This window comes from Lagopus leucura, unplaced genomic scaffold (genome assembly GCF_019238085.1).
Source record: "Lagopus leucura isolate 7727_CA_CO unplaced genomic scaffold, USGS_WTPT01 Super-Scaffold_100016, whole genome shotgun sequence".
Taxonomy (NCBI): domain Eukaryota; kingdom Metazoa; phylum Chordata; class Aves; order Galliformes; family Phasianidae; genus Lagopus; species Lagopus leucura.
In genome coordinates, this window is record NW_024962270.1 from 15,087,601 (window position 1) to 15,103,428 (window position 15,828).

Consider the following 15,828-nt stretch of genomic DNA (forward strand, 5'->3'; position numbering starts at 1 on the left):
TGAAAACCACTCCTTGTCCTGTCACTATCCACCCCATAAACAGCCATTCTCCCTCCTGTTTGTACGCTCCCTTCGAGTACTGGAAAGCCACAATAAAGTCTCCCTGGATCCTTCTCCAAGCTAAACAAGCTCTGTTCCTTCAGCCTTTCTTCATGGGAGAGCTGCTTCAGCCCTCTGCTCATCACAGTGCCCGCCCTCCCTTTCTGTGTCCACCCTGGAAGGTGGTACCTACAGCCTGTCTCTGGTTCTCAGTGCCCAGTCGACAGAAATGCAATACCTGTGAGCAGAGCGCATGGAGCTGCAGTCAGGTGTTCTGCTCAAAAACTTGATCAGGTCTCTTGTACCGGAGAAAAACATCCCCCGCTCCACAGTCACGCCTCACTCACGCCATGGCTGCTTGGCAGGACGTGCCTGCGTGAGCAGCTGCTCTCAAGGGTGAAGCACAGCAGGAGTAAAACTTGATCTAAACTCTGAGCAGCACCTCGAGAGCTCCCTGAGAACTGCTGAGATGGCCATCAAGCCCGAGTGACACCTTGGTTTGTGGGAAACCGAGGCAGCCCCTCTTCTGTGGGAGCAGCCCGGGCAAGCCAAAAGGCTGGGCACCCACAGATTAGCTGCTGTCTTCCCACGGAGGAAATACACACCCATAAGTAGTGGAGTTCCTGGCAACCATCGGCGTGTAGTTTAGCTCCCATGCAGACCTGGAAATTGCCTCTGCCATTAGCAGTAGAGCATTTGTGCCAAAAGCAGGCAGAGGATGTCTGCTTAAGCGGCTGGGTAGAAGCACAGGAAAGTCCTAGCAAACACAACCTCATCAAGGTTCTGGTGTGTTTTGTGAGCAGAAGCGGAGCAGAGGGGCCACTCTCAAGCAAGTCACTGCTGTTGCCCGACTGCACAGCCCTCAGGCACTGCCCGCGTCTCCTCTCCCCTCCTGCTCTCTGCCTCCTGCTCCTTCCTTCTGAATCCACTCCTGCTGACCCCCAGCTTACAACAAGGGAATGCCTCGCTGTTTGCATTGCTACCATTTTTGGTTAAAATCACGGGAGCGCAACTCAAAAAAGTTCACAAAGCTGTTTCTGCTGAAAGAGCAGGCTCCCCATCCGCACCGCCCCAAGCTGGAAAGCCCACCTTGAGAAACCATTTCCTGCACTGTCATAATCAAAAACTAAATCTGGACACCCAGCCGAGGTGTCCTGTAATTAGAGGTGGTACAAATCACTCTCTGGTGCCATTTTGTGTAGTTCTGATTTTAATACAATCAATATCCTGCAGAAAATAGCTGTGGGTCTCCAAAGTGATTATTTGCTCCAGAACAGTCACATTTAAACTCTTATCATCAGACAGTCCCTGTTCTGACCAGAGCCACGTCCAGCCTGGCCTTGAATGCCTCCAGGGATGGGGCATCCACAGCCTGCTTGGGCAACCTGTTCCAGTGCCTCACCTCCCTCTGAGTGAATCGTGAGGGATACATTAATATGTCTGGTCCCAGAAGTAAGTGCATGTGTTGACCTTGTTTAGTTGGGTAAGAGTTAAAGCAGCCAATTGCTGCTGGGGAGCTTTATGCAAAATAAAAATAAATAATAAAAATCAAAAAATCAAAACATCGCCTTTCTAAAAACATGGTCAACCTTGTGGCTTCAGCAGAAGCAACAGTGTGTAAGAGTTCCCATGAACCCTGCCTAGCCTCTGAGATTTATTGATAACTGAAAAAGTATGGGGCCGGGCCCTGAAACTCTTACTTAGGCACTAATATTGGTGTGTTAGCGAGAACCCCAGGGCTGAGCTCAGGATGTTTACCACTTTTAGAGATTTCTAGGAAAATGTACTTGAAACAGTTAAAAAAAAAAAAAAGGGGAGAAACCTGAGGTTTTCACTCTGACTGACGGAACCGTTGTGGTTTGTGCATTAAAGCAAGCACAGTGTGCGGCCTGTTGCCCTGCTCAGTCAGTCTGCCCGGGCATTAATGGCACTTTGTGTGAACATCTGTATGTGTGCTCTGCCATTTTGGGTGGCGGTGACAAGCTGAGCGTTTTCCTTTGGCAGATCTTGAAGGAAGGGTTTGAGTTGTGCATGTTGAGATGATGTCAGACAGACGGAAATGATGCTGTGTGCTATGTAAATGATGCTGTGTGCTATCTAATTCTGACACATTTTTTGGTACAGGGGCTTTTGAGACATCTATCACTCTACAATAATAATGAATCTTTTTTTTTTTTAAGGAAATTGCATTGTAATCAAAATTAAATGTGCCAAAAAATAGCAGTAAAATGATCTCAACATTGAGATATATATCTATAGATAAGCATTTAGGCATGCTTTCCAAGTTTCTTTTTTCCCTTAGTCTCGAAACACAAGTAAATTAATTCCTCTTAGATCATTTCCTTTAGGTTTGGATAACCTTTTTGTGAGGGTAAGCCTTCAGCCCTTAGTGTGACTGCACACCAGCTTTTGTGTGGAGGAAGATGAGGCTCTCCAGCTTAATGCAGCCAAGAAACGTGGAAACTCTTTTACAGAGATGTGATAACAGTTATTGGAAGTAACTTGAAGCAAGTTGAGAGCTGGATTGAACCAACAAGAATGTGTCTTCATTGCTCCTTTACTCTCCACTCCACACTTTTCCTTTTGCCTTCTTCAGAAAGGTTTGGGTTCTACCATGCGCCAACCCTCACTGTGTTCTGTTCTAGGACAGTGAAGGGGTCTAGGAGAATGAAAGGATGGGATGTGCACATAGTTACCATAGCATGCTGCTTTACCTGGTCAGGGAGCATTTAATGCAGATGAGCTTGTGCACGTGAGTGGTGATGTATGGGCCAATGGGTTTTGCACACTGGGAGGGAAACTTTGCATGGTACAAGGCAGACGTTGCCCTGAGACAAGGTTCTGCAAGGGCTGAGCTCCTCTCGTCCGACAGTCAGCACCATTGCAGACCTGGGAGCTTAATGGAGAGGGGCAATCTGAGTAGGTCTTCTACACTGAAATAAAACTGAACGCCATGAACACTGGACTCTGAATGCTCTGTATCAAGTGCAGCGGTATTGATTTTTATTTTTTTTTTTTAGTGAAGAAATTTGTCTCAATGCAGCATTGTAATTACAAAAATCAGTCGATTCTTGTCATGGCCCTATGCAGGATGCAGAGCGATCTGAGGGCACCCAGCAGCCTGCTCACCTGCTCCTGGAGGCACCTTATGGTGCCAGCATGGTATGTGTGCCTGTGTTCTGTGGCAGGCCCCTCGCTGTATTGCCATGGCACACAGTGCCTGGAAGTGCTCACAGTGGCCTGCAGTGGTGGCTGTGGCAGTGTGGAGGAAGCAGGCTGCCATTCGCCTTCCTCCCAGTGTCTGATGGAGCAGAAATCCCCGCGCTCTGCTTTTTGAGAAAAAGCTTTGCAGTCCCAGGGTGTTCCTGGAGATCGAGGGCACTTGCAAATAAACAAAATTCAGCAGGGTTCAGTTGTCTGTAAAAGAAAACATGACTGTGACAGATCACTCAGAAATGAGGCATCACTTTTCTTTGATGCAGAATTGCTTAGTCGTTGAAATAATACTTGTGTGCAGTTGTGTACAGACAGGACCTGAGTTGTAAAGTTACATCAACTCAGCTTTTAATTTTGCAGGTGTAAATTGGACCTGCAAATCATTTAGTCTCCAAATTGCAGCCGTTCATATCTGATTTCCTATGGTTTGCTTACTTAGCTGATGCCGGTTAGATATTTTAATGCACAGTTTTTCAGGCACCACTATTTAAAGAACAAAATTGCAGTCTTAAAGCTTCAGACTCATTTCTGAACGTTTAATGTAAGGGAGAAATTAGGATGCATAGCCAATCCGCTGTCCATGCAAATCTTTTGATACCATCCTTCAGTGTGAGATTAGTGCTGGTTATCAGGAGAAAGCACTATGCTTTGCATGTGTGGAGTAACTTGTTCTTGCCTAGCCAAGAAACTGTGCACTTTGTAGCAAGATTCCTGATTGCATTTCTAATACACGTTCTTGTGAACCAAAGGTTGTCAGTCTTTGTATTGAGTTTGCTCTTTTTATAGCTTTATTCCTTCCTTTTCCTCACAGTCTTCAAAAAACTTTTGTTTTAAGAAGCCGGAAAGTACATACAGCTTTAGTGGCTGCACCTCCTCCATGGCAGTTGGATGAAGACCCATAAACTCCTCTGATATTATGCTCCAACAGCCCTGTTAAATGCATCATTAGCTACTGTGTATTTAGTTTGCATGCCTGTTTTGCTTACAGTATTTTGTTATTTTAACAGGGCCGCCATGTTAAGACTGGGCAGCTAGCTGCAATCAAAGTGATGAATGTTACTGAGGTGAGTAGAGAACCAAAAATCAAAAAGCAATTATCAAGGTGTAAGAGAAAGTAAAGAATCAGATCATGAGAATGTGGATAGCTTATGAAAGATAATCTGGTGGTATAAATTATGGTCGCTGAGCAGTAGTTTGTTTTTTGAAGTTCTGAGAGGTGTTAGTGCAACCAGAATTTCAATTGTACCTGTCCAGTGGGGACAAAGCAGTAAGGAATACATTTCTATATGTTTTCTTGCTCTAAAGTAATGAAGAGAACTGTCTTCCCAAGACAGCACGTAAAAGATTTCCTGTAGCTGTGCAATACCCCTATTGTGTTTTATCACATCCTCTCCCTTCACATGCCAGCCATTCCTCAGTGTAGCTACCGTGACAGCAGGCAAGCAAGAACATGTTAGAAATGCAAATGTAGCACTTCTTTATTGTTATTTGACAGATGAGAGAAGCAGACAGCATAATTGGCACTGTCCCTGCTCACATTTATAAAGTGGTGTCAGTGCTGGAACAAGGTGTCAAAAAAATTAGCTAAGTATTGATTTTTGTTTCTGAGCACAGCTAGTAGTGAAGCAGCTTGCCTTCTTGAAATCTTACGCTCCTGTGCCCCAGAAGGACTGGAATGAGCCTGCACCCTCTCAAAGTGTGCTGGAATTTTGGTTCCATGGAGTACACCCGTTTGCATGGATGACCAGCTCCCCATTTTCTTGCTCTGGCAGCGTGAACGTGGTGCATAAAACTCTAAGATAAAGTTGGTCTTCTTGGGAAGTTGTGGAAGGGTCATAGCCCAAGATAAGAAATAGGTCCTCTGGGCCAAGTCTGCCAGTGGTACAGCTATGTGGAGCATTTTGAGCAAGCATCAACAAGCTCTGTCTATGTTTTTATGTCTTCTGCCTGTCTTGGAAGGCAACAGAGCAAGTTAGTCCATGTGAGCATTGTCACGTAGAGCAGGTCCAGGCCAGGTGTCTCTGCTGATGAAATGGGAATCCAGCCCTGAACAGAGAGTGGTCTGAATTGCATGCTGGTTGATGCTGCTGTAGCGCTTCTATGAGGAATGTCCAAGGGCTGGTTTGTCTATGACTACTACCTTGTAAAAAGAAACGTGTGGTTGGACAAAGAACAGATCCTATGTGGGACTCAGAAATGAGCCAGAGCTTCTGTGCAGATGGCTTTCACGCCTTGCTGGGTCAGCCAGCATTGTTTGAAGGCTAGTCACAGATGTCACTTGTAGGCTGTCATGTTCACACCAGTGACAGTCCCTTCCTTGATGTAACAATTGAAGAAAAACTTCAGGAAGGGAACCTTGGGAAGATTTCCTTTGCTGTACACAACAGTCTCCTTTGTATGTAAGCAATGCAATGCAGCATCCAGTAGTGCCTACTTGCATGGACACAAAATTTAGATGGAAGAAAGCCTTGGAAAGCTTCAGGAATTCATATTGCATGATTCTGGGGACAAAACACAGCTGCTCAGGTTTGATTTGCTACTTCTCTGTGGGCTGGAAAGTCAGCACCTCTCTGGGGAATCTGTCCCATTGCAAGAGGGGCTGAACAGCAGTGACAGCTCGTGCTGTTTTCACGTTGAATCGCTTAACACAAAAGCAGTTGTGACAGTTTAAGAGCTTAATAGTGAGCGTGCTGATAAACTAAGGCTGCTCTGGTTCACTGCTTGCCTTCTGAGCTGGTCTGTCTGATCAGGGACTGTGCTTCTGGCCCCCTGTACTGCAGATTGGCTGAAGCTGGTGCCTGCTCTGCTGCTGCAGGCAGTAGGAGCATGGGTGCAGCATGGCTGAGGCTGGTGCTAAATGAGTCCACAGCATCTCTGAGCCTCACTTCTCTGCCTCTAAAATAGGAATAGCCTTCCTCTGCTTCACAGTGTGTGGGCACTGAGGCAATAGACTGAACTGTAATGCAGAAATCCAGTGTGATCAATTCAGAGCCTGCCAAAGATTCAGTGTTTCTCTTGTGTTGTTAGTCTGCTCAGGTTGAAATTATTTTCTGTTCCTTTGGGCTTGAAAAGCTGGCTTGAGGCATTAAATAAAGCCTTTAAAATATTGAAATCCTCATCTTCAGTGTCCTGCATATAAATTGCACCTGAGAGCAACGTCTCACAGTTTGGTTTGTGAGAAATGGAAGCTGTCATAGTAATCCTGCCTGAGTGAGTTGGGAGGCTTCTAGCCCCTCTGGTCATTTTCATCTTTGGGTAGTGACTGAATGTGCTTCACTGGGAGCAGCTTTCTTGTGGAGCAAAATTTCATGTAATGGAAGACAGGTAGATGTTTAAAGAAACCTGGACAAATGCAGTCTTTTTACCTTCATCTCTGTCCAAAAGCTAAAAGTGGAGAAGAGCTGAATGCCTGTAACAGCCTGGAGATTTGAATGCCTGCTTTCAAGACTCTGCATTTCAAGCCTCCAGGAGACATCTCTCTTAGGGCAGTTCCAGTCACCAGGTCTACACATGTCAGTGTAGATTGGTGGCAGTTTGATCAGCAGCCCACAGCACTGCTCAGCAATTGGTCGTTGTTATCTGACATGAGAGAGAAGGGTGTTGAACAAGGATATCAATCATATCAAGAGAGCCTGGGGCACTTCTACGCCTCTTCGATGTTCTGCAGTGGATTTTTCTCCCCCAGCATTCTGTTTTCACTGGAAAATCCAACCCAAGGAGTCTTCCAGCTCATGCTTCATCATAACTGGTACATCTCAGCCAGATGTTGTTTCACCAAATCTGCGTTGTTTGTTGTTTGTTTCTTTTTTTCTGGCAATAAACTATTTCATCAGAAAACCACTGCCCAGCTTCAGCTGTGATTATTCAGCTCTGAGATCTGAGGCTTACCAGGAGCTGAGCAAATCTGCCCTTTGCTGCTGCAAGTTCTAGCCCCGGGCTGCTTTCTGAAGAGGAGCAGCAGGATGCTGTGGTCACTGTGGGATCTTATGGACATCTGTCAGGAAGTGCTGCAGTGTCACATTTTGCTGGGGGAAGTTGCAGGGTGGAGAGCCTTTGAAATTGTTGAGTGGAGCTGATGGCGGTGTGCTTTCCTGGGTCTCTGTGCAGGCTGAGCTTCCTGCTTGCTGGCTGTGCCAAGTAAACAGAGGATGCATGGAGAGATGGGATCCTTGATGATCCTTGCTGCTTTTCTCTTCGAGTGTCAGTGCAGCTGGTCAAGGGGCTCTTCTGCAGCAGGCCATTCCCTGTCGTTGCTTTCAGGCTTTGCTGATAGTGAAATAATGTGTAAAGAGAAACCTGTCATTAGTACCCCCAGCACCGAGGGATCTTTTGGTAGAGTACTTACCAGCTGATGATTTTGTTTCTGCCTGAGGTCAGAGGCATGTGCTTTCTCATTTGTTGCTTCTTAGTGTCATTGCCTTTGATTGTGAGCTTGTCATCTTTGTGCTTGCAGTCATCTGCACCCAGAACTGCATCGGTTTTGAAAGCCAGCAACTTTTTGCACCTGCACATCTGTGAGCTTGTTTCTTCTCTTAAGCACATGAGTCACGAGCAAGTTCCAGACCCCTGGGAGATGTGGCTTATGTGGCACTAACAGAAAGGGTGGTGGAAAGTGGAATTCCCTAATACCTTTGCGCACTGAAAAGCTGAAGGGTGCCTTTGTCTCCAGTCGCTCTGTCCTCACCTGCCTATTTCAGTTTTTCACATGCACAGTTTGGAGTCTCAGAGGGAGCAGGGCTTTGTTTCCCCTCCAGAAGGCAAGAGCACAAGCTCCCTTTGATCTGGGCCTGGCTACACACAGACAGAAATACGACCTTGCGTATTTCCTGGGTTTCCTGCATGCTGTCTGGGAGACAGCTCTGATTTCTCTTGGATGCTCCAGATGCTACTCCAGCCTTGTCCTTACCCTTTCTAAGTTGTATGACACCCAGGGTCCTATTAAGCCAAAGATTAAAGGTTTTCCTTTGTCCTTAATTGCAAACAAAAGACAAATTAAGTACCTGGTGTAATAAGTGTGTCTTGAGAGTCTTTGTTCAGCAGAGAGGCTCTTCTGAAACCAGAAATAGCTGCTTTTGCTTCAAGTTGAGTTATTTCACATTTCCCTTTTCCTAAAACTTAAGAAAGTTGGGCTTTGGTTTGGCAGCACATCTCCTGTGTATTGAAGCTATTAGGGAAGTTCTTGTCTATTCCTGCTGGGAATGCTTTTTTCAGGTCAGATTTAATAAGATGTTTGAGGGAATTTGGTTTCAGCCTGCCAGGCTTCAGTGTTTTGGTACAGGTTGAGGGGACAGTGCAGCCAGTTTTGTAAGCACTCTGTTGTGATGGCTAAAAGAAAGCTTCAATGGCAAAGTGACTGGAAAACATTGAGAAAGTGCAGAAGAATGTCCTGTGGGTCTGAACTATTCTTGCTGCTTCCTTTTTTTCCCTTCAGCTAGTAAGTGCTGACTGGAATGTTTTGCAGCAAGGTAAATTAATTTTCAACTTGGTCTTACTCCCTTTAACTGATGCATGGATACCTGGCAGTGCTATGCGTTTCCTAATAAAGCAAATGAGACAGCAAAATCTACAGACATTTCACAGAGTGTTGTGCACCATTTCTCTCGGGGACAGTAAAACAAACAGGCTGCTCTGAGAGGACCTCTTGAAAAAAGACCTCACTGAAAAATGCTGTTTCCTTATAGGGCGGTTGTAAAACTATTCCCATTAGCACCCCACAGCGTTGGCTGGACTGGCTGCACTAGGCTCCACTCCCCAGCACTCGGCCAATGGCTTGATGTGGGGCACACTGTGACTGTGTGGGGTGTGGGGCTGCTGGAAAGGGGGCAAGCCCTGGCCCTGGAGGCCAACGTGTGGCTGTGAGCCTGTTGTTTTGCTGTAGTTTCCTCTCAGCTGGGCCCTTGGTGGCAGTGGGAAGATGAATTGGTTGATGTGTGCTCTCAAGTACTTTCTGAGTATTCACATAATGGAGTGTTAGGAATATTTTTATTTGTTTAAGTCCAGTTCATTTCTCCAAGACTAAATTACTGCATACTGGAACAGCAAACAGGATCCTGGCTTATAGATCCTGGCTAGTCCCATGAGGGGATGATGTGATTTTCTTACAACCATATGGGGATATTTTTGATTCTCTAGCTCAATCCTAGGCAAAAGGATCCAAATGATTCCATGCTCAGTTATGAGCTGTCCTTGGACTGCAGTCTGATAGAACAATTCTGGTTGGAGAGGCCTAAGGACTCCAGCCCAAACTCCTGCCCAAAGCAGGGTGGGTTGCTCGGGGCTTGTTTCATTGGGGTCCCAAACGTTGCCAAAGCTGGAGTGTGCATAGCCTTGGTGACCTCTCAGCACTTCAAGAGCCTTCTGTTCTCTTCTGACACAGAATGAAGAGGAGGAAATCAAGTTGGAGATAAATATGCTAAAAAAATATTCCCATCATCGGAATATTGCTACGTATTATGGTGCGTTTGTAAAGAAGAGTCCTGCAGGCCAAGATGATCAGCTCTGGGTAAGTGCTTTGTGACACTTTTGGACATTGCATGTCCACCTCCTTTGTTTAGAGCTCCAATGTACTTGTCTCAGACCTTGTCTTGGTGGAATGTTGAAGTCATCGTTCTGAGGAGTAATAAAAAAGAAACATCCCTCTTCCTTTACACACAGAATCACAGAGTCACAAGGTTTGGGAGGGACCTCAAGAGATTGAATCCAACCCCCCTGCTAAAGCAGGTTCCCTACAATAAATCGCACAGGTGGGCGTTGAGACGAGTCTTGAATATCTCCATAGGAGACTCCAGCACATTCTGGGCAGCCCATTCCAGTACTGCATCACCCTTACCGTAAAGAAATTCTTCCACATGTTTGTATGGAACTTCCTATGATCAAGTTTTAGGCCGCTGCTCCCTGTCCTTTCACTGCACACAACCTAGACGAGGCTGGCCTCATCCATTTGCTTCCCACCTCCCTTAAGAGGATGAGCATAAAGTATAATAGCTGTGACTTAGGTTGTTGATCAGATTTGTTGTTAGAGCTTTCCTTTCCCAAATTAAATGTTTCCGTCTTTTTTTAACAGTGATGAAATAGAACTTGTCTTTTCCTCTCCCCTCTTTTTCCTTGTCACTTTCTACATTCTTTTCCAGTTGAAAAATAAAAAAGCAAACAGAGGAGCTGGCAATGCAGCAAAGAAAAATAAACTCTCAATTTTTTTTTGTCTGCAAGAGATCTGCAGCAAGATGAGATATTTTAAATTTTGAAAAAAAATCACACCTTTGTTAGTGCTATTTTTGTTCTTGGTTTTCTTCTGTTTACTAGAAAGAAAATGTTTACCCTTGACCTGTAATAGGAGAGGTGCACTCCCATGTTCTTGTTTGTTGTTTATTTATTCAGTGGTGTGCATTGCTCAGGAAATGAGATTTTGCATCATTTGGCACCCAGGAGGGTGGCACATAGTTCACTTCACCTTGTTAGTGGTGCAGCAGGCATCACTTTGATATCTCTGATGATGCTGTGTTGCAAATGATGTTGCATTTGTCTTCCTGCAGCTGGTGATGGAGTACTGTGGTGCTGGCTCTGTCACTGATCTGGTGAAAAAGACAAAAGGGAACTGTTTTAAGGAAGACTGGATTGCATACATCTGCAGAGAGGTTCTCAGGGTGAGTTGTGGACCAGAACTTTGTTGCTCATTTGGAACAAAAAAGCCTTTCCTGGCCCTTGGTCATTAATGTAAAGCAACAGTAAGCTCTAGTTTTTCAAGAATTTGATCCATGGGGCTTGTGAGCTGTGGTCCTTGAGTTCAGAAGAGCCAAAATGTCCATCAGCCTGCATGATGGCTACTTAACATCTTGTAGTACTCCAGTTAATCCCATTTTCTGTATGAAGAGCACACTGATTATTGTCTTCTGTGACAAATACCATCTTCCTCCATATCTTGTGATATTACTACTGCTCACTGCTTTGACTGTTCTTGCTGTGTAAGGTCAGTCTGCTCACAATTCCTTTTCCTGCACACAGTAGGGGACCTTTTTTCTGTACTATTAAAAGCAGTGTTGGCTAAATAGCATCTCAAAATTGTAAAGGCAGCCCTGCTGCAGCAATATTCCCCAAGATAATTCTTGCAACTACATTTCATTCTGTGTGTGCTTTGGGATTCTTTTTAAAATTATTTTTGTGTATGTGCTCCTAGAAAGTAGAGAGGATAAAACAGTTCCAAAGTGTAATCTGGTGAACTGGGCTGGAAAAAAAATAAAACCAACAACCATGATTGAAACCCATCATTGTAAATTCAAAACCCATTACAGACTTACTGATCCATCTTCCATGTAATGGAGTTTTACTTCTTTTCTAAATAACGTTAAGATAACTGCATATTCCAGGAACTAGAATTCAAATAGTGTGCCAAGGTAATGCTTGAGCAGGAGTAAGTCTCTGCTTCTGCAGGTGTTATTGATCAGTATGTTCAGTGGAGAGCATCAGCCATCTCACCTGGATTTGGCATTAGACTGCATATTGCAATAACTATAGCTGGAGACTGTGGGGAGAGCTCTTATGCAAAAAAAGAAAAAGAAAATCATGATGGTCTGGTTAAGCTCTTGTGGTTGTGTGGCTGTAATATCTCTATTAAAGCAGTTGATATTAAAACCTTTGATTTATGCTCTTGCAGCAGAAAGTAATAACATCAAGCTTGCCTGAAACAAGCGATTGCATTGAATCATCTTCATGTTAAAACAGAGAATAACTCGTTGCGTCTGGGTTGAAAATGTTTCCTTCTGGAAAACTTAGGAGTTGGGTGGAAGCTGCATTTGAAGTCACTAATACTGTATTACAGAATCTAAGCATTTCAGCAGAGTATCCCTTGTCTTATTATAGTGTATTATTTCAGTGTTATATCTCTGCTAGCTTATCCATGAACAGTTTGGGAAAGAAGGAGACAGAATATTGCAAATATTAGCTGAATGACGACTATTCAATATCTGTTGCATTCAACAATAATCTGACATGGTATTTTGAGCTCTCTGTGATCAATTTTTCATTGAATTCAGAGTTTTGCTGTTCTGTTGAAAGTAGAATTTAGCCCAGTGCAGCCAGACACATCCTGTCTCTGCACCTCATTGAGAGCATTCTGCAATGTTCTTCACAATTATTTTTTTTTAATTTTTTTTTTTGCTTTCAATATGTAGTGTTGATTCTGAGAGAGAAGTAAAAAAAATTGGTACCTCATTTTATTCACACTTTACTTTAGAGATGCTACACTACAGTCGTGCCTTCTGGTTGTTGTCTTCTCTCCTTGCCAAACCTGTGGACTTGATGTTGCTGATCACAACAGGACTTTCTCCATGAAGTCTGAGAAGGATAAAAGTGTAAAAAGGCAACAATGCCAAGTTCATGATAATGAGAATAAGGGAAGTCTTGCTTTTGTTTTGCTTTATTTTTAGGGCTTGGCACACCTTCACGCTCATCATGTCATCCATCGAGATATTAAAGGACAGAATGTTCTTCTCACAGAAAATGCAGAAGTAAAACTGGGTATGTTTCTGTAAATGTGTGCTACAAACCTGTTTGTTTAAAATTTCTGTCTTACCTTGGAAAGAACTTTCAGGAACCCAAGATGTATCAAATACTGTTAATGCTCGGGCTTACAAAATGTCTGTCAGCTAGAAGAAGGTGAAAACGTGATATATTCTACAGCAGTGTCACTCACAGCCTGTGGGAAATGCAGCTACTTCTAGACAGTCACACAGATAACCTTGTAGTCAGTCAAATCGCCACCAGGTCTTCACAGCAGGCTCCCAGTGTACAAAGGCATCAAAAAAAAAATCCAACAACAAAAACCCTCACACCAAGAGTAAGTTAAACGGATCCATAAGGGAAACAGGCTTAGAGATTTTCGTAAATCTGAGGGTAGGTGAAATTACTCTTCAGTGGTAGCCCTCTCACACGAATAGATCTTACTAATACTCATCTCTCAACAATGTCAGCCTGTTTACTCATTTCCTTTTCTAGCTATGATGTGTCAACTGTTAACGACTTCCAGCTTCCTAAGATTAAACTCAAGTATATATCTCTCTTGAGGAGGACGTCTTTGGTGTTTTTGGAAGATTTCACACAGGATGCATGGCGGTGATTTAAAGGAGCAGTCTTGAGAACCCTTTTCTTATTTGGGATGATTCTTTATTTATCCTGTCTTGTCTTCATTTGAAAGAAATCACTACAGAGATGGAGAAGAAGGATATACGTGGCCTATCAGTATGGGATAGGGTGCTTGACTGGAGCAAGCCAAAATAAGGACTTTTTTTTTAATCCAAAAAAGAAGTATTGCCAGAGGGTTTTAAATTGAGTGCCTCTTAAAGCAGCAAAGCTAGAAAACCAAGAGATCCTCAGTCTGGTTCCATTCCATCTCAGCATGTTATGTAAAAGCACTTTTCACATTTCCCATTAGAAGCACAGAAGGTATGATGAACCCAAAAGTCAGGTCCAGATTTCTGTTGAAGACATTTTGCTGAACAGGGACAACCAGTAATGGTAGTATGTAGTAATGGTATGCAGATGTTCTGTACTGAGGAAACACAGCTGTGAAAATCTTCTCCTTGATGATAGGAGAGGACTGCTTCCTTCCAGTTCTTTTCCTTGCTAGTCTATTTTGATTGTTGTTATTTTTTGTTTCCCAGTCTTCTCTGTGAATAGCACTAGATGCTGTGCCTCGTAGATCCAGTTAGTGGTTTAGAGGTTTATTGAAAGAAGAATACAATCACATAACAGTTGGTTTTATGGACCCTTCTTCGTATCTGAGCAACACTGTGTTGCTGTACAGTCCCAAGGAAAGTAATATCCTTTCAGCACAAAGAGCAGGGCACAATTCTCTCATTATAATGAGGCTAAGATCAGAATAAACCAGTGTATTCTCCAGCCTGTTGTAAGCTAGTCTTTGAATGCAGGGAAGGAGTTCTTAGAAATAACTCAAAGCGATATATAAACAAATATGTAAGATACATCTAAGTGTGCTTCATACATAGGTACTATTTTTTCCTTTCCAGTACTACTTAAAGATCTCAGGTCCTACTCAGGCTTAAACTTCAGTTTTTCCACTTAATTTCGGTTACTGGACAAGATGTACTATGAGAACTTGTATCAGGTTTGATACACATTCTAGCCCAAAAGTTTGGTATCCAAAAAGTATGCATGTAGTTAAGCAAGTGCTCTGCCATATGAATGCAACCCTTTAGTAATTCCTTTACCCTTGCTTGGCCTTTCAGTGGATTTTGGTGTAAGTGCCCAACTGGATAGAACCATTGGGAGAAGAAACACTTTTATTGGAACACCATATTGGATGGCACCTGAAGTCATTGCCTGTGAGGAGAACCCAGATTCTACCTATGATTACAGAGTAAGTGTTACAACTTAATATCAGATCGCAAAACACATGAGTTGCTGAAATCCTTCTCAAATTGAGAGAAGAACTCTCTTGAAAAGTTCAATCTTCCTTTCTTTTAAACCACAATAATGTTATAACTGTACAAGTAGAATATTTGTAGTATGCGGGTGGTGGCTCTTTGAGCGTGGAGTTTCACTATGAGTGGGGTTTCTTTCTGAATTGTTCGTATCTGTAATACATGTTCATTAATCTGTGCAACAAAATACTGATAGATATATGTGGAGGTTACAGGTCAGGATGGAAAAGGAAAGAAAGAGGTAAATTTGTAAGGAATGCTTGACAAACAATGTAATGCTAATGTGGCCAGGTATTACTCTCTTCTGTAAAAGAGCTATTTTACTCTGTACTTAGTTGTAAATCCTGATTTAATTGGTAATAATTACCATAACTCGTTGCTCATTTATAAACATGCAACTGCAAGTGGTTTTCTGTCCCAGAATGATTTCTGGCTGTTCACGGGATGGCTGAGAGGTGAGGGCAACTCTGGAGGTTGTCTGCTGAAACTCTTAGTGAAGCAGAGTCAGCCAGAGCAGGCTGCCCACTTGTGACTTATGTCCACTCAAGTTTTGAATATATTCAACATTAGGGATCACAGCATCTCCAGGCAACCTGTGCCTGTGTTTGCAAAAGTCACAGTAAATAAGATTTAGGTTTGAACAGAATTTCCTGAATTTCAGTTTGCACCTAGGTGCCTCTTCTCCTTTACTTGGCCACACTGAAAAGAGAAGCGACTGGTTTGATCTTCTTTATTCTTTTCCCATGAGGAATTTGTGCTAAGATCCCCTGAATGGTCCAGGCATTCTCAATCTGAAGCCTCCCAGCTCTAAGCCCCTAATAATCTTTGTGGCCTCTGCTGCACACATGCAGTCCAGATTTGGTCACAGGTGACTTCACCAGTGCTAAGGAGGTGGGAATTGTTAGCTCTCCAGACCCATAGCAGTGCCCATCCTAATGCGGCTGATTACTCACCACCAATTTCTCAACAGAAATGACTGAGTGAATAAGAGGCCTTATCTGCTCTTGTTATATGCACTAGTTCAGTGGTCCCTGACATCATTTTTGCTCCTACGCAAGCATCTAATGATAACTTACGCATTGAAAGAAGAATTTATCTTTTGAGATGACCAGCGTGCTCTGCGTTTTGGATACCAACA

At 43.5% G+C, this 15,828-nt stretch overlaps 1 protein-coding gene across 4 annotated transcripts in view; it reads left to right on the forward strand.

Annotated features, from left to right (window-relative positions):
* The window catches only part of NRK (Nik related kinase), a 96,505-nt gene that overhangs the window by 26,487 nt on the left and 54,190 nt on the right, over nt 1–15,828 (forward strand). For all 4 annotated transcript variants that reach the window (XM_042876728.1, XM_042876729.1, XM_042876730.1 and 1 more), the window contains exons 3-7: nt 4,263–4,319; nt 9,632–9,757; nt 10,788–10,898; nt 12,678–12,768; nt 14,496–14,626. In XM_042876728.1, the coding sequence (XP_042732662.1) occupies nt 4,263–4,319; nt 9,632–9,757; nt 10,788–10,898; nt 12,678–12,768; nt 14,496–14,626 (516 nt within the window). The remainder of the gene's footprint in view (nt 1–4,262; nt 4,320–9,631; nt 9,758–10,787; nt 10,899–12,677; nt 12,769–14,495; nt 14,627–15,828) is intronic.